We start from the raw sequence: 20,048 nt of genomic DNA on the forward strand, positions 1-20,048 counted from the left end.
CTGGGAACTAACATCGGGCGGCACAATGCCAGGCACTTCTATGGGCTAGGCTTGTAAAGGCTCCAGGGCCATTAGCCTACTACACACCTATGAAACTATGAAAATACCACTGTTGTTGGTGGGTCTTGATGCAGAGAAAGCATTTGACAGAGTAAGATGGGACTTTGAGCAAGGCAGTGGAAGCATTTGTATTCCCTGATAAAATTGTTAGGCTGATTAGGAGGATATGAGGGATCAAAGGGGAAAATGAAAGTGGATGGATTCCTGTCTGATAATTTCTGCATGAACAGAGGAGCAAAGCAGGGGTGTCCTCTTTCCCCTTTGTTATTTGCATTACATTTTAGAATCATTGGCAAAGAAAATAAGGGACTCAGAAATTCAAGGATATAATTGGTATGGTAGTCAGGAAAAGCTGGCTGTATTTGTGGATGATATTTTATACCTGACACAACCAGAAAAGGACATTTCAGTGTTGTGAAACATTTTGAGACAGTTTCAGATCTTTTCAGGATTCAAAGTTAATGAAGCTAAAACAAAGGCAATAGCTGTAAATTAGGTACCCACACACAAATTGGTTCACCAGTATCCATATTTATGGGGGACATGATAAAATGAAGTACTTCGGACTACGGATTAAAATGATTCTGGTGTGGCAGCTAAGGAGATGTGGGAAGAAACTAAACAAAAGATAATACAAAAACTGAGAAATTGGAAGCTCTGTTTTATGGATATGGATAGTAAAAACCGATGAAATGTTTTTAGTCCCTTTAGTCATATACACAGGTCAGGCATATTTTTATCAACCAGAGGAGAAGTTGTGGATAGCAATTAATAAAGAGCTGAAGGATTTTATCTGGGAGGGGAAGACAGCAAGAGTCTAGTGGGATAAGCTGATTCTTCCAATAGAACAAGACAAATTGGGATTATCTGATTTGAAGTGGTGTTTCAGATCTGCACAGTTAAGGCTGCTATACATAGCACAAGCAGAATCCTGTAATTCAAAGTGGAAAGGGATGATGATGAAAAAGGGGGGAAGCTCAAGAAACAAGGAGAGACTGGGATTTTGGATGCAGATATTTAAGGAGAATAACAATGATCATACAGAATGTTATATTAATAAAGTAGCAGAAAGTATTCTAAGAACTAAGGCAACACCGAAATGGAAAAAGGAGATTCTGCCAATAGGGATGACTGCAATTAGGGATACAGACATTAGGCAAGAGGGGGCTGGAATTTATTGGTGAAAACTGGTAAAGGAACCTAAGTATTGGGAGCAAATGAAGAGAGAGAGTGAGAAACGTAATAGAATGGGAAGACTCCAAGAATTTATTTGGACTGCAGGTTAGAGATTGCCTTCCCTTATTAAGGATTGATATCAGAGTATAAGTAAAGGGAAAGAAATGGGGGGGGGGGGGTCCTAAATGCAAGACCAGTAAAATCTAGAACAGAAACTGCTGTTAAAAAAAGAATAATTAGTAGAGCATGTGAAATATTGCATGATAACATTAAGAATCAATCAGAGGAGGTTAGAAAGGATAGGGAAGAGAGATTGGATAAGCAATTCACAAAGAAACAATATGGAGATATAATACGTTTGTAATACCCTACAGAAAAAAAAGAAATGTACAAGGAGTTTTTTTCTGCAGGGTATTACGAACGTATTTGTTTAGAACACTAATGGTTCTTTAAGTCTAGCCTTGGGGAGTGCAGTACTGGATTGCAAGGTGTTATTGACATCTGTGAGCAAAGGAGTGGTTTTGTACAATCGAGTGGATTGGTTTGTGATAGCCCACATCTGAGGAAGTGCTAGAAACGAAAATGAAGTGTTGAATACATTTATGTGCCTTGTTATTTTGTGGCTCTTACTATTAAACGGAAGTCTGCCTACATTTCCCCCCATGGCTTTATTGTTTCGCTGAACAGTGGCATCCAGGTTCATTCTTTGGTTTATTTGTGTGATTTTTCCTTGTTTGCCTGCTTTTTGGATTTCTAAATAATGACAGCCGTTTGAGTTTCAGAGTTCATGTCCTTCAGAAAATATATAATGTTGACAAATCTGACATTCTGTCAACTTTCCAAGTTTATAGGAGCAATATTTAAAATCTGTCCCTATTCTGAGGACTTTGTTCCTCCATTATTTCTGGCTTTGCCTAGATTTTTTGTCCTGTGAGGTTGAAGGGTATGATATGTATGTCTCCCAAATATGCAACAAAATGTAGAAGGTTTAGGATTTTTTGCTTGGAAATGTTTACATAGGTATTTTTATATCCCAAGTAGAATCCAGAGAATTTTTCCTCAAGTAGACAGCAAATGTTGACAGACTTTAAAGATTACCTGCATACTAATTTATCAGAGATACTGGTTGAGCAAACTGGTGTATTTATGGAAATTATTGATTCCGCGGTGGTACAGCGGTAGTGTTGTTACCTCACAGCAAGAGGTTTTCCCGTTCGATTCTCGGCTTGGCTTGGGAGTGCCTTCTGTGTGGAGTCTGCATGTCCTCCCTGCAGTTGGGTAGCATTCAAAAGACATGCGTGCGTAAATGGGCATTCCTTCATTGAAGGTTGGGCGTCGAGCTGGCACCTCAGCGTTTCGTAAAAAAATCTACTGCCAATCATTAGCGGACCGGAGTTCCGCTGTGGCGACCCCTTACCGGGAAAAAGCCGAAAGACTGGGGATTTTTCTGAGCTATGATACAGAATTGGAATTGCCTCGACTTAGTAAGGCCTTGCTGAGTCTAATTATGGTGGCTGCCAAAAAGCAATTACTAGAAAATGGAAATCTAAGTCTAAATCAAACTGTACTAAAAACAGTGAATATAGTAAAAGAGATAAAACAACTAGAACTGGGATCTTGCATACAGAGGTGGAATAAGATTTAAAAGAAGGCAGGATTTGAATGAGCTATCTAATATTTGACTGACAGTGATTGGGTAGATCACAAGTGATGTATAATGCTTGCAACTAAGATTATGTCAAGATGGGTGGTGCAGTGGTGCAGTAGTTAATGTTGCCGCACAGCAAGCGGTTCTCCTGTTCTATTCTCGGCTGGGGTGCCTTCTGTGCAGAGTCTGCATGTCCTCCTTGCGTTCGCATGTGTTTCCTCCTGGTACTCCAGTTCCTTCCCACATTCCAAAGACTCATCTCTGGAACGTTTCTCCCGGGCCTCTGCTGAAGGCTCTGTCCTAGTTGGACTTTCCCGGTCAACAAATGTTAAATAAAATATGGTTTGTTTTCATTTATATAAATGTATGATTGCTTACGTCATAAGTGATAATTTAATAAAATGTTTCTTGTTTTAAAAAAAGCTCTAGAGCATTTCAAGAATCTCAGTATCTTTTCCAGGCTTCAAAAGTCAGATCTGCTCTCTTTTCAGGTAAGGTATTTCTAGATAAAATCCAAACTAATTTCTAGATGCCTTCCTGAATACCAGATCTCCAATCTTAATCCCTCAGCATGATATGATGATGTGTATCAAATGGAAAGTGCAAACTGCACTTAAAGTATTCAAGGTCATGGGCTATACAGTTTTGTCTATCTTCATGGTCCCCACTGCCAGATTATACATATGGAGCATACAGTGATACATCTGGTTAGAGGCTTTAGAATGGTTTCCTCTTTTCTCCCCTCATACATGACTTTCTTTAAAGCCATAGATAGGCATAAACCAATGGCTATATTTGATATTCTGATTCCAAACAAGGCGCTTAGGACATAGTCTGTATTATGTTTACAGAGCTCAGCTTTCCAACGTGAAAGTGCAAGGTCTGTGATCCCACAGGGAAGAACACTTTAACTTCAAGAGATGGTGTTTTTGTGCCTGGTCCTAACAACCTTAGAGTTAAACTTGAGAGTGTCACAGACAACACACTGCAGTGGTGGCATATAAAAAAAATAAAACAGGGATGTACTCTTTTCTATCCCATCTAAATACTAACCATGGTTATATGGGACCAGACAATCCAAATTAACTTCACTCATCAAGCCATTCATATTCAAAGTCAGGAAATCACTCTTGCACATGCGGTCAACAGCAAACTCTCTAACTTTCACAACTGAAAAATGGACAAAAAGACTTCTGATGGTAGCAGAAAGATAGGATCATCTGTAGGTTCGTCTGTTGCATCTCATCTCAGTCTTCCTCTGTTTTGCTTTAGTCTTCCCTTTGTCAGATCATTGACAATCAGCTTGTGTTCCATTTCCTAGAAGCAGGGCATGCTGTCTGCATTTCCTTCTGTATATCCAGTCCTAAAGCTGTTGATAAAAACTGCAAGAAAAGCTCAGCCAGGATAGAGTCTTCAGTGTGTAGTACCGTAGACCTCCTGTAGTGGAGGACCATGGGACATATGCAGATGACCCCCTTAATGGCATACTAGTGTTTCAGCTACATGACTTCTGAATGCCCTTCACTTTTTACATTTTTCTTTTTAAATCTTTATGGATACATTCAAGCCAATAAAGCCAAATACCTCTAGCTGTAGGCATTCCATGTTTCGTATTTTTTGTAACTTTGTCAGTGCAGCATAAATTGATTGTTTGCGGTTGATAAAGGTAAAACAATAAAAAAACAAGTCTTGTTCTCATATCTCCTTGATTACCAAGGCAGCTACATATATCAGTGGCTAAACTCTTTTCCCTGCCTTTTTATAGCATATTGCTAGGACAGTAGGGAGGCAGAATTCTGCATACATTTCAAGTCTGTCCGTTTTACAGGTTGGAGGATCTCAAAGGGATATCAGTTGGCAGTATTGTTCTGCAGAGATGTTATCAATTTTAAAAGCCAAAATACCTTCTACTATAAGTTTAGACTTATCTGTATACTCCAGCTTTTCCTAGTAGTGCAAACATTTTTTTTTCATGTTTGTTACATATTGCTGCTGATGGTCTGCCTTCCATACAGCATGACCCTTCATAGCTCCCCCTCCCTTCATGCCTTAGTATTGTAAGTACTTTGTCACAAATTACACTTATGATTGAGGTCACCAGTCCTCCTGTTACTCTTGAATGCTAGGTGTCCATAGGAGGGAGTGAGACAGAGATCTCCATTGCTGATTGCAAAGTTAGAGGCTATACTTTGGTGTTAGAGACCCTACCCACTCTGCTCCCTTCAGTCTAGCCATAGGCCACTAAGCATTTTGCTCCTTCCCTTCCCTAACAGGACACAACTCCCAAGCCTTCCTCTAAGCCTAGGACAGCTACTGTGTAACCATAACATAGCTGATGTTCCTAAGAATGGCACACACACACACACACACACACACACACACACACACACACACACACACACACACACACACACACACACACACACACACGCACACACACCAGTATGTATGTCCATTCTTTCTCCAGAAGAGAAGTGAGCAGACAAAATCTCATCATTCTCCACTTGCTCCCATACTAGCTCCAACAGGAGCCTAAGCTGTTAATTAAAATTGAGACAACTGGGTCATAATCAGAGCAATGTCCATCAGTGCCATGGAGCTGACTGCATTGGTTTGAAAAGCTGAATCTTTCTTCCACTTCATTTTTTGACTCTGTGGTATTTTTCTACATTACACAGTGCTAATTTTACTGCTCCACTGCTGTTCCACTGTATGTTATATCTCCACATTGTTTTTCCTCTTGTAGCTTCTCAAAACACTGTAAAAATGATCTTGAGTAAGGTGCTTTATTGAAGACACTCAAAACTCAAGTACCTCTGCTTGGGTTTGAACTTTGTAACTGAAAGCTAACACCACATTCTCAGCCTGTCAGTTCGACAGACTTAAAATATCTTTCTTGAGAACACTTTTTTTAGTTGCGTTCAGCTATGCCCAAATGATTTCTGAACTATAGGTCTCAATATGTAAAGAGCATTTTTTCCCCATGGGATTATCCCCCACCTGTTTTCCATAAAGCTTCCCCTTATTTTAACAGTGTCAGTTCATTCAACTATGAGGATTCCAACCAAAGACAAGATAAGAGATGTCTGGTTGGGGGGGTACAGCTTTCAGGCAACCATGATGGTGCTTTGCCCTCTTGCCAGCATCCTGGAAACCACAGACTTTGGGTAGCCTAACTTAAACCATTGGGTGGGTGGGGGGCATGTGAACCTTATGACAGTGGTGGGCCACAGTGCCCTTCCATTGCTGGGTGCATATTTCTACAAACTTGTCATAAGGGCTACCACACACACTGGTAGCTTGGGGAGCCCAAAGCTGCCTTTCTGTGCTGCTCCTCCTCTGAGGGATAGTAGCAATGTGTGTTTTTGGCTGCGCCATTCACCTCAGGGTGAGCACACCCTTCCTTCCTTCCTGTCATCACCTTTAAGCATCCAAGCTGATAGATGAACTCTGATTTCTTTGGCTGTAGTCACATATATATCCCTCTAGGTTACCACTCCTGGGACAGAGTATAAATAATGACATAGATATTTTCCTTAAGCACTGTGTTTAGGAGCAGATACCTCCTTTGTGGATAAAGTGATCTCAGATTTATTTGGCCCAGTCATTTCAATCACTTGGCTTCTTTCTTAAACATGAGAAAGAAACATGGATGAATTTTGTGTAATGTGTGTGTAATGTGGCTGTACACAGACAGTGTAGATAAGACACTGTAAGGACTAAACCATCTAATCTGCTGTTTGTGTCTTTTATGAAGTGGAAGCAAAGTCTCTGTTGCCTAAAAGGCCCATTCCAGTTGGTTATCTAACTTGCTTTATCTTATGTTTTGAAGAATACAAGTCTTTGACGAGGAGGATTAGAACTTTATGTACCAGGTCCGCAGTAACCTGCACCTGTCCAAAGTATTTTGAGACTGCTGCTTGGATATCCATTCACACAATCACTAAACACTACTAATTGGATGCCCACTTTAGAGGCAGAGTGAGATTTCCTGGTACTGTAAGGTATATTTACCATTTACTCTTGGAACATAGGATACACTGTTTGTTACTCCCCCAGTCATGTGAATGTATTGCAGCAGTGATCCTTATGGTAGTTAACAAGATTATTGCAGTAAGTAAGCTTTATTGATACACTGTGAATACCCAGACAACTGATGAGATTGGCTTCTCACTCAGGGTGTGTATATGTGAGACTGTTATGTGTTGGGCAGCACAATTAGTGTTAAGACCTGTGTCATACACCTTCAAGGTCCAAAATTTAGTCCTGACTTTTAGTTACTGTTTTTGTGGAGATTGAATGTTTTTAATATGCCAGCATGCGTTTTCTCTAGTTTCCTTCCACCTCTTAAAAGCAGTGTGAATGGCTTGCTATTTATTTATCTTTACCCTCATAACCTTGGTCATGGTTAAAAAGAGTTCTCCAGATTACTTACCCATTTAACAAATAAATAATTGCATGAGCAAATTTCTCTCCACTTCTGTTGTGGAACAGTCTATTAGAGATAATTTTTAACAACTTAATATTTCAGCCGATTGTCTTTGTACATGAGAGTAAAATAGAAGGAAGTCTTTGTAAAATAAAGAATATTTGAAATATGTATTTCTTATTTTTTCAGGGATATTTTAAGAGACTATTATCATGATTTAAGATTGGCTTTTGAAAAACTTGATCTGAATCAAGATGGTTATGTGACACTGCAAGATCTCCAGCGGCTGCTTCATGATTACCATTACTATCCAGATGAAGAGCAGTTCAGACAACTGCTAAAAAGGTTTGATGTTTATAATTTTAATCCTAATGCTTAGATCAAACATTATTCAGAAGTTATTGCTGGCATTGCAACTAGAGAATGTACTGTAGCTGGCAAACAGCCTTCTTTAGCCAGTCAGTGAAATGATTTTATTAACATAAAAAGCATAACTTGCAGCTGCTCCTTGATACATTAAAGGAGACAGTCATAAATATATGTTAACTAGGTTCATTCTGATACATTTTCTGGTGCCTGTTAACTGGGTGTACAATGAGATAGTTTATTTTTTTTTCAAATGTATTGTTATTGCATTTTTTTCTTCTTATTTTAATACGAGAAAAGAATATCACAGAAAAAATATAAGACCAGGTACTATGAATATCAAGTTACAGTAATTCTATTCAAGTATATATATATAAAACATTATCTTTTTTGGAGAAGGTTCTCCTGCACCCTAGTGGCAGGAGTGTGCAGTCAGAACTTGTCTGATGGAAGACTGCTGGAACAGGGCTCAGTTTTGAGCTTTTGTTGCTGGTTAATTGGGTAATTTGTTTAAATCAGTTTGCTTGTTTTCTATTGTTATATAAAAAAATTGCACTTTATTCATCTGCTTTTACTGTATTTCTGTTTCTTAATACTTAATTGCATTTATTCTGCTGCGTTTATTATTGCTTGTTAGTAGCCTGATTAAATTGTAATTGTTATTCTAAGCCTTTGGTTGAAGCAATTGGGCTTCAGACCAGTTGTTTTACATTAAGAAGTTTGTGGTCTGCACTGTTGTGGCAGGACAGGTAGCTTACATCCTACTAAGTTGGGAGTTGCAGATTGGAGGCTTAGTGTCTGTTATTCTAAGACTGTATTAGTTCTAGTTTAAGTACTTGGGCTTTGTGCCAGTTATTTTAAATTAACAAGGTATGGTCTGAACTCTTGTGGGAGGAGAGGGTAGATTCTTCCCTTCTGAGCTGGAAGTTTCTGGTTAAAAGCTTATTGTGCCTGCTTATTTGAACTTTCTTTCTGAAATTGGTACACCTTGTTTGCTGTATCATAGACTAAATTCAGACCTGCTAAATCCAGCTTTGTTTGTATAACTTGAGCACTAATCCAGACCATCTTTTTATGGAGAAGGTTCCCTTGCACCCTAGTGGCAGGAGTGTGCAGTTAGAACTTGTCTGATCGAAGACTGCTGGAATGGGGCTCAGTTTTTAGCTTTTTATTTGTTAATTTGTTTAAATCAATTTGCTCATTTGCTACTGTTATATAAAAAAAAAAACACTTTATCCATCTCTGCTTAGCTAGGGTTAAACTATTCCTGGCGCCATAAAGTCTGCACTTCAAATTTTCCCTTAGAACTAGCCAGTTTGTTTAGTTTTAGCACTCAAATCTGTTTCTTTGAGCTGAGCACTTGTTCAGAACTCGTTGTAAGCACTAAATAAGCTACAAATTACTACTGCACTCAACTTTCCTCACTTGTCTAGAGGAAAACAGTTTTTAGTATTTAATAAATAAGCACCTACCAGGCATCTCTAAGGGTCAGCTCCCGGTGTTTTCTCTGTCTGCCTGATGAATCTGGCCATCTTGGGGCAATGCAGCAATTGCCTCATGTACACAGACAACCCACTCCTCCTACCACCCAATACTACAACCTGTGAGAGATGCACTTATATAGCCAAACTGGAAGCAAAGCTCTCTTCACTCAAGACTGGACTAGACAGTCAAGAGGAGATGGTAAACACTTGCACCACACCACACCACACTCATCACATAGTCCCTCAAAAACTACACCACCAAAACACACACATAGCAACACAAAACACATACCTACATTCATGGAGGCTCTCAATAAAAATCTGCTCAAGAAACAGAGACCTCCAAAGCAGAAACGCATGCAACCTCCACTACCCAACACAACCCAAATGACACATAGCCCACAAGCTCAGTGTGCCACTCAACCACAGCCCATAAGACATAACAACATATCCAACACTCTAGTCATAGGTGACCCTATAGTCAGGCACAGTGATGTTCCACTCACCAGGCTAAACAAGGAGAAAGTTACTGTCAGCTGCCTGCCAGGTGCCAGGATCCGGCACATAACGCATGCACTCAGGTCACTTCACAAGTAAAAATATGACTCTGTCATTGTCCATGTTGGTGTGAATGACCAATATACCTCCCTGGACTACATGAAAAGAGACATGGAGGAGCTCTCCGATCTTGTAGCCCAAGCAGGTATGACCCTAGCCCTGAATAGCATCTTGCCATCAACCAGAATGATACCACAGTACAAGGACAAAATGATTGACTTCAGCAATTGGCTAAGCTTCTGGTGTCATTCTAAGGGGATCCAGTATCTGTCTGCCTGGGATGACATGATCGATAGACCATGATGCTTTGCCAGAGATGGCCTCCACCTGTCGCCTTTGGGATTCCGGATACTGGCTAAGGCTCTTGCCACCCCTATAGTGCCTTTTTTAGGCAAGGTTCAAATGACAACTTCACCACCATAACAGGTACAAGCAAGCAACATCTGAGGGTAATGCTACTCAGTGCTAGAAGTCTAAACCTCAAAATGCATTCACTCGAGGCACTCCTTAAAATGGAGAACATCGACATCTGTGCAGGCACAGAGACGTGGTTCAAACCTCCAAAGAGCAATCCTGCATTACCAGGCTATAATTCATACCACACCTTTCGGCCACCTAACCTGGACCAAAACACTAAAGGTGGAGGTGTGTCCATGTTCATTAAGGATGTCCACACCTCCAGGTTAGTTGCGCAACATAATGCATCCGAAAGTATCCAAGTGCAACTAACTCTGGGCAAGACCGCAATCCAAATTGTAACTTGCTACAGATCTCCCACCATGCCCCAGGATTCCCACTCCTCATTTCTTGATACACTGGAAAATATTAGGGTACAACCCAACACCCTAATAATGGGTGATTTCAACTACCCCACCATTAACTGGGAATACTACTCGTGTACCAACCCTTTTGCTCAATGTTTTCTGGAATTCATAAATTCCAATGCCTTGGATCAACTTATCCACACCCCCACCAGGGGCAGCAATATCCTAGACCTGGTCATTATCAACATGGGCGACCAGTGTTCCACACTAGAGGTCAATTCCTCACTGGTCATATCCGACCACAAGCTAATCAGCCTAGACACCCATATCCTTCCCCCACCCCCCCAATTAGGGAAACCAACGTAAAACATTTCTCCAAAGCCAACTTTATGCTTCTTAAGACAGAAGTGGCAAACTTCACAACACCCATGCAGACGGACAATAGAGGTACGACTCCTGAATCCTACACAAATGCACTTTATAAGCACTTACACAAGTGCATGGATCGTGCTATCCCTAAAAGAACCAATATGCTGTCCTCCAAAAGAAGGAAGCCAATCTGGTGATCCCCAGCCATAAACAAACTGTACAAAAGAAGAAATAAACTGTTGCAAAAAAGAGTAAAATCCCATGACTGGAAGAACTCCCTGGTCAGCCTCAGTAAGAAGCTGAGGTCCCTCATAAAATCCTCCAAAGCTATTTATGAAAATAAAATCGCCACTGATTCTAAAGACAACCACAAAGCATTCTATAGCTATGTCAAGAATCTCAATGGCAAAACTCAGATCTGCTCTGAGTTACAGCACAATGGCACTAAATATACAGAACCAACTGATATTGCCAACCTCCTAGCAGATAGGTTCAGTGCTATCTTTACCCCCCCTCACGCCCTAAAGGGCCCATCTCTGTACAGGAAGAATGCAAAGTTCCTGTAATCACGGCTGTACAGGTAAAAAACACACTCTCCAAAGCCAAGAACACAGCATCCATGGGACCTGACAACATCCCAGGCTGTGTTCTACATGAACTACAGAATGAACTGGCACCCCACCTAAGCGCTATATTCAATCATAGCCTTACCTCAGGCTTTGTGTCCACTGAATGGCACACAGCGACGGTTATCCCACTCCACAAAGGAGGAGCCACCACGGACCTCGGGAACTACTGCCTCATTAGCCTAACGAGCCTGGTCTGCAAGGCCATGGAACATATCATTATGGAACTTATAAACAAAAACATTAGTAATCTCCAAACTCTGGACCCCACCCAGTTCAGGTTTGTAAAAGGCACATCATGTCTCCTAAACCTGATTGACTTCTTTGAAGCAGTCACCAAAGCTGTAGACGAGGGTAAGGTGGTTCACACAGCCTATCTAGATCTCGCCAAGGCTTTTGACACCATCCCCCACTCTGGAATTATAGATAAACTCACTGGACTAGGTATAAATCCCTATGTCACAAGATGGGTTGCCAACTGGCTGACTGACAGAACCCACACTGTGAAAGTAGCAGACTCCAAATCCGACTTCAGACCAGTGACAAGTGGAGTACCACAGGGTTCAGTCCTGGGTCCTCTCCTGTTTGGTATCTACTTTTCTGAAGTACAGGCTAACACAGAAGGTCTTTGGCTAATGAAGTTCACAGGTGACTGCAAACTAGGAGCCATAATTGAAACTCCTAACGATGTGAACATCCTACAAAAGGGCCTCACTGAGACAGATGCCTGGTGTCAAAGCCATGGCCTCAAGCTCAATGCCAAAAAGTGCATTGTCACCCCCTTTGGTAAAAACTCTGTTCCCATGAGCTACCACATAGGTGGTAGTCTACTTAACACCGAAAGTGTGATAAGAGACCTTGGGACGCAGGTGGACAGTAGTCAGTCCTTTGATAATCACATTGTCATAGTAGTCCTTCTACGTGGCACACCTCATCACAAAAAATTCCTCTTCCAGGAAAAAAGAGGTCATTGTTCCCCTCTGCTCATCACTCATTAGACCCATTGTAGAGTACAGTGCCCCTTTTGGTATGTACCTCACAAGACATCTACAACAGCTGGAAAGGCTGCAGAAATACCTCACAAAGAGGATTACTGGCCTCAAACAGATGCCCTACAACGTCTCAAAAAACTCCAGCTATACTCCGTCGCATATCGCCTACTCAGAGGCAATCTCTGCCTAACATACAAAGCTATGTCAAACCCAGAGCTGTTGGATATGCTCCACTTAAAGAAATCCCAATCCCTCCAAGCTACACACTATAGGGACCTAAACCTTGTTATCACAATAAACAGAACATGCTGGAGGGATAGATTCCTGTCCAAGAGACTTTTCCATACTCTGGAACAAACTACCTATCTATATCAAACAAAGCTCCTCATTAGCACTTTTCAAGAAAAATCTTGATAAGTGGATGGGAAATAGGAAATTCACCCTGGGGATCATCTCTGTGGCTGTGCTCTACAGGGGCACAGGAAAATAATTTTCCTGGGTGGCAAAAGCCAGGGTACCTTTTTGGCTAGGCTTATATAGGCCCTAGGGCCGATGGCCTAGTACCTACCTATAAACCATCGGTGTTAAACTAACAATATGCAAAATTAATTAACAGTCAAGCTGTTCATATTGAGCTATAATACAGAAAACTACACAGAGATAATATACAGCATATTGAAATCTGACATTAAAACACTTGCATCAAGGCATTCTAGCGTATCTAACTTACGTTATATCTTGTACTAACTGTATACACTACATACATTGATGTCACCTTGAATGTTCATCTTATATGTATTACCATGACCTGCCCATTGTTGTTGTGGGTAAACATTTTACAGCACTAAATATCTTTAGTTTCCCTTATTTACATTGAATAATACTGATGTTATATTCCCTTGTTCATAAATCAGTTTTGACCTAAGACTTCTGTAAGCGTTCTCCAATGTTTCTGATAGTAGGATAGTTTTTTTTGGCTTCTTGTAATTAATTTACTAGCTAATTACTGTATAGCCATTCCTTTAAATTCTTCCCATGTGATTTTACTTCTATGTAACCAATTTTGGGCTATGTATGATTTCATAATTGCACACAGTGTGACTATGATGTGTTTATTTTCATAGGTAAAATTGGTAGGGAATACATGTAAAACTGCCATTTCCCATGACAGAGTAGATTTAGTGTATCCCTCTTTTTCTAACTTGGCTCTTAACAAACACCATAATTTGTAAACATTCTTGCAGCTCCAAAAAATATGACGAGTGTCTGCAATGCTGTTTTGGCATATGGTGCAATAAGGAGAGTGCGAGGGATTACTTTTGCTTAGAAAAAGTGGTGTGTGATAAGCATTGTTATTAATCATAATTTGGGTGTAACTTCGTTTTTTTTGGGGGGGGTAGTTTCAAAGTAAGCTCAATTGCAGCACATTTTTGTTCAACAGTGATCTTATTATTTTTCTCTTACTAAAATTTTGAATATAGAAGTGCATCTTGATATTTAATTTTTATTAATAATTTGTTGATATAGCTGCATGTCTTGGTTATTTATTATAACATTCATAGTAATTGTGTTAATCAGGTATGTTAATTGATTGATTATGGTGTTATAACTTTTATTCACTTTGAATCTTTGCCTAATGTTTTCAATTGAAAGGCTTTTAACCTGATAGAGATCCCATACGGTGATGGTTTTGATTTTCGGGTACTGAGTCAGGTTTATCATACTATTATTTAGTTTAATATTAGGGTTAAGGTGTATTGGTTGTCCCAGTACCAAAGTATCTTTAAGATTTAGGCAGGATGCCAGCTTTTGAAATATTAGTGTGTTTCTTATGATTATGGGGTGGACCTTAAATTACTTTAACATCTTAGAATTCGAAAAGGGTACTGCTTTAGTATTTAAATTACATGAGATTAGATAATTGTAATATATTTTAATCCACAGTGGATACGATGCTTTGTTGAATGGTTCAAAATTTGCTATTTGTATAATTCAACTAGCATTTATAATGTTATAGTATGTTTGGAATTCAGGCAGACCTAGTCCCCCTTTTTGTTTGGGTAACGTTAATCCAGAATATTTTGTTGTTGTATTTTTTGGATGCCAAATACATTTATCTGGTAGTGTTTCAAGTTTAGAGAAGAAGTTTTTGGGTATATTTTGATTAATAGCACTAAAATGAAACAATAATCTTGGAAGAATATTCATTTTTACTATAGCCATCTTAGATAGTAGAGACATATTGCGATTTAACCAATTGTTTTTAGTCATATCAGATTGGGGGTGAGTGAACATGATACCCAGATATTTAAGATTATAATTGACCTTTATTTCTTTATGTCCTAGAGTATTCAGGGGGAATATGACAGATTTTTTTAATGGCATAATTGCATATTTTTGAGAAATTTTCAATTGAGTTTAATATCTTATTCAAATCTGTATTTGGGAATTCAAAATAGATGTTTAATCATCAATAAAAGCTATATACTTTATTGGGATTTTTGAAATATTCATAAGATGGTGATAAGTTCCTTGTGCTATTTTAAGAAGTAGAGGTTCTATGTATATATTGAACATATATGGTGATAGTGGGCATCCTTGCCTTGTACCGTTCACAATTTGAATAGGCTTTGATTGCTTTTTATTTATAAATAGTGTTGTGGCATTGTTGTATAAAGCCCTAACCATGTTTATATAGTCTTCAAGGATGCTAAATTTCTTGAGTATCTTTAATAAAAAATCAAAATTTACCCTGTCAAAAGCTTTGGTTGCATCTACCGATAATGCATAGCTAGGGCATTTATTATTCGCTTTTAAACTAATGATTGAATCAGTCTGGAGCATTTCTCCCCTGGCCTCCACTGAAAACAGGATCTGTGGAACTTAGTCAGACTTTCCCGGTCAACAAATGTTAAATAAATAAAAATAAATAAATAAATCAATGGTGAGTGTATTGTCATATGTCTGTTGTTCATAAAACCTAGTTGTTCAGAAGATATAATAAGAGGTAAGATTTTTTTGATTCTACTGGCTAGGACTGTAGAAAGAATTTTGATATCAATATTTATGACAATGAGACAGTTTTCTATTATATAGTGATCAGGCCAGTAATTTGTCAGGTGCTGCAGCTGCACATTAACCAGACTGGTAATGAAAAACTTGTCAGAATATCCTATACTTGGTCTGTAATGAGACATTTTCTATAACATGTTAATTGTCCTAGTAATGAGACAGTATGCTAACTGGGTTTGCAATAAGACAATTGTCATTAAATTTTAACTGAGTCAATAATAAGACATTTGTCATGCTCTGAGATTGTACTCCTATACTGAGAAAAAGTTAAACTAGTTAATACCTTCCCTAACATAAGACCAAATTGCAAGAGCACTTATGGGGTGTTTAACAACAGGGACTAACAGCATAAAATAGCAGCAGAAGATAAAACAGATTTGTTTCGGTTTGCTGTCCATGCCTCTCAACTTTTCCTGAGTTTATCTGATATTGTACCTACATCTCATACTTTTTTTCTAGTAAATCAGTGAGGGTTACATTAACATCAACCACCAATTTGGTGTCAGCTATCACCATCTCTCACTCTGTCTCAGTTAAGTGCTTCTCTGCAACCTTCCAGTGTTCGTGTCTGACTGTCACAGATCTTCTCTCCCACAATCCATCCATCTCTTTGCTGGACACCCTGTTTTCTGCTTAGCCTTCTTCTTGTCTGACCTAAGTTTTCTTCACCAGAATGTCTTCTGCTTTCCTGCATATGTGACCTTCTCTGCAAATGGAGCTACTAAGGCTTCTGCTTTGATGTCCTCATGCCTTCATCTGTTCCACATTGTGCATCCTACCACCCATCTTAGGCACTTAATCTCTATCACCTCTAGCTTCCTCACCTGCTATACCTTCACTGCCCAAGTTTCTGTACCATACAGTAGTACTGGTTGCACCACTGTTTTGTACACTTTATATTTCAGCTTCTTTAATGTTGTTCTGTCACACACTACCACTGTCACTCTGTGCCTGCTGGCTGCAGACCCCCTAATTCTAGCTTTGACATCCTCACTCAGACTACAATTCTCCTCAACACTGCTCCCAGATATTTCAAGCTGCTAACCTGTTCTACTGTTTTCCCTTCTTTCTGTATTATCAGCCTCTTCTGATTGCCAATTTGCTGACATGGCAACTATCTTATTTGTATTTAGTTTCATCCCACTTACGTTCAGTTTTGCATTCCATTCCCCTATTATTTGCATCTCAAACATCTATCCCATACAGATAGGCTAAAAGCCCCATCCCTCTACTCAGTCTCATACAGACTACTCAGTGGTGACCTGTGTCTGGCATACAAGGCTTTTTCAGACCTAGCCTTGATGGAGTTGCTGCATATCCATAAGACAAACTCCACTCGCTCAAACCACACGCGAGTTCTTAACCTGGTCTGTGTCATTAATAGATCTTGTGGCGGGATAGATTTGTGTCTCAAAGACTCTCCTGTCTGTAGAATAGACTCCCTCTCCATGTCAAGCAGAGTACTTCTCTAGCCCTCTTTAAAAGGAACCTGGATTAGGAAACAGAAAATACACCCCTGGGATTCCACCTGTGTCTCTGCCGGACAGGGGAAACAGGTGCTGACTTTGGGGGAACATGGGTGAAATTCTTGGCTAGGCTTATAAGGGCCTTCAGGCCAATAGTCTAGTATCATTCTACGAACCTATCATCTGCATACAGTAGCATTGTTGATCTGTTCACTCCATTTAGTTTGCTAATGCAGTCTGTCACCAGTATGGATAACAGTAAGCCCAAAGCTGAACCCTGATGCACACCCACTCCCTCTGGAAACCATACTTATGTCATTGGCTCTGCACTAATTCTACTACAGATTATGTGATTGAACTATTGCAAGACAGTCCCAATCATCCTTCTTGGGACCTTCTCATATGCTTTATCCAAGTCTAGAAATGCCCAGTTGGACTCTTCCCTCATCTCTTGCTTCTTCACAACTACCTGTCTCAATGCAAACATTGAGTTGATTGTGCTACATCATAATCTGAATTCAGACTACTCATTTCCTATCATACTTTCTTCTACTCCGCATATTCATGTATCAATACCCTTTCCCACACTTTCATGCAGTGTAACAGAAGTTTGATACCTTTACACTGCCCACAGTTGTGAATGCCATCTTTGTTCTTGTGCACTAGTACTAGAATTCTTGTTCTTCACTCATTTGGGACATGTCTTTCTCTCCTTACTGCTGTGAGTATCCTCTGAAGCCTTTACTCTCCTAACTCACCCAACATCTTGATCATATCTGCGGATTCCTCATCTGCATCTGCTACTTTCCCTGACTTCATTTTCATTAGTATTGTTCTTACTTCTTCTTGAGTGAGCTCATCTTCCTTTTTCATCGTAGATTGTTTGAGACAATACAACTTCTGTGAGTGTTTCTTCATTCTTCTTCCATTTTCCTTTACTGTCCTGTGGACTAGTGAGCAAGGTGTTGTCAGCATCCCTTATAAAGAGTGCCTGATGACTATCTTCTTTATCCTTCTGTTTGCCTTGCAAGCATGGCTGCCTCTGATGCCTTGTTCTTTGCTTCTATGACTACTTTCTTAGTCTGTTTGTCACCCATCCAGTATTCTTCTTAGCTTTTCCTACACACCATCTTTCTTTTGACAACTTACTGGACTTCTGCATTCCATCATCAGCTTTCCTTATGCATCTTATTTCAGTATGTGTTCTATAGCCCTCACACTGCCATCCTTCTTCAACTTCACTTATGTCCTCTTCTTCCTAAGGTGCTACAGCCCCAAATATTTATTTTAAACCCTTATGCTTTTGCTCCATTGCGGCACTCGACATACAAGTCCTCACCCTCATCTCTCTTGACCTTAGAGCCTTCTCTGACTACTGCTTGGAGCTGACTGTAGCCACCAATGGTTTATGATGTGCGCCAGCTGTTTCACTGGGGATGACTTTGCAATTTTTGATTCTACCCCAGTGTCTTTTTCTTACTAGGAAGAAGCTTACCGGAGTTGCATGTTGGCCATTGTTATATGTGATCTTCTGAATGTCTGTCTTGCTTTACCATCTGTTGGCCACTATCAAGCTATTTGCCAGACAGAAATCTAGAATGGCCATGCCATGTTTATACTTGTTGACCCCCCCATCTATGTGAACCCAGGCAGCCATCATATCTTGTTCTATCTGTTCCAATATGAGCATTCAGATCTCCCATTATCAAGGCACCAGTATTGACTATTGTCAGTCAGTAAAGCCAAACACTAGAGTTTATAATTCTTACTGATCAGAAAATATATATTGATGCAAAACCTCTTGTCTATTAACTTTTTAAGTGAATAAGAGCAACATTTAAAAAATCTCCCTGATTTTGGTAATTTGTCCACCATTATTAAGGATTTGTCCAGAATTATTAAGCAAAGAAGATGAGAAGTATGCTGCTTCTGTTTGACAGAGCTAAGGACTTTATGTTCTTTCAAAGCAATTAAAATTCATGCTCCTACGTTTTTTTTTTTAATATATATATAACTGGTAATGCATAGAACAGGCAAAGCTTCGTGCGCTACAAAGAATTATGAACAGGTCACTGATCATAACCTTTTATTATGTGTTCTCAACATTAATAGCAAAATTCACCTCTCATGCTTCTCTCTTGAGGTGAATTTCCTAGTATCCTTGTCTTGTATACCTAATAAACTGGTCATGATTGGAGACCTGATCATAATCCTCTGTATTTTTACAGCTAGGTCTGTAATGACATTGTTGCTGGTACTTGCTATCTTGGTCTGTAGTGAGCATTTGTTGATATGTGTTAAATGCCACTGATGAGAGACCTGTTACTACAGAATAATTAATGTATAATGAGATAGTTGTTGATGCACATTATCTGAGTATGTAACAAAACAGTTGCTCTTACACTTCATGCTAATCATTCTTTACCATTGTAGAAACTGAGACCCGAGTATCCAGGGAAATGTTTGCGACTGAGCAGGTATTTACTTGTTCCCAGTTAAAGGCTTCTAGTATGCATTACTCTGATCTTCAAATGGTGTCCATGGGTTTCAAATCTTATCTATGGAGTCACAGGACAAGATGTAAATTGCACTTTGTTTATGATTGTAAATGTAATAGTAGCCCTAAGAGATCTGAGAACTCCTAGACTGAGAAATTACTGAGACTCTTATTTCAGCGCATGCTTAAACTAACAGTTATTTCTTTTTTTAAGGTTAGGAATCAGTGTGCATGAGTGCAAACTGCCTTATTTAGATTTTCTAAGAGCTGTCGATGATGGCAGGGCATCAAAGTATGGGCAAAAGACAGATGTAGACCAGCACTTAAAAAATGGTGACACCCTGAGCCCTGAGAGAGCTTTGACTAAGATAAGAGAAACAGCTGCTGCTTCCCGGGAAACACTTTGTAAGGTAAGACAATCAGTTTTAATACATATTTGATATCAACCTGTATAACTGAGGAAATAGCTACAAGCAAAGAATTTGTCCCTGTAAATAAATATTAATAATGTTATATACAGCATGTAAAAAATATCAGTATC

General features: G+C 39.5%; 1 protein-coding gene across 1 annotated transcript in view; it reads left to right on the forward strand.

Moving 5' to 3' along the window:
- Window positions 1-20,048, forward strand: part of EFCAB6 (EF-hand calcium binding domain 6) — a 3,527,179-nt gene that overhangs the window by 2,616,863 nt on the left and 890,268 nt on the right. Inside the window, exons 23-24 of the mRNA XM_044088493.1 lie at window positions 7,503-7,658; window positions 19,722-19,917. Coding sequence (XP_043944428.1) covers window positions 7,503-7,658; window positions 19,722-19,917 — 352 coding nt within the window. The remainder of the gene's footprint in view (window positions 1-7,502; window positions 7,659-19,721; window positions 19,918-20,048) is intronic.

This window comes from Protopterus annectens, chromosome 11.part0 (assembly GCF_019279795.1).
Source record: "Protopterus annectens isolate FY-2018-M chromosome 11.part0, PAN1.0, whole genome shotgun sequence".
Lineage (NCBI taxonomy): Eukaryota > Metazoa > Chordata > Ceratodontiformes > Protopteridae > Protopterus > Protopterus annectens.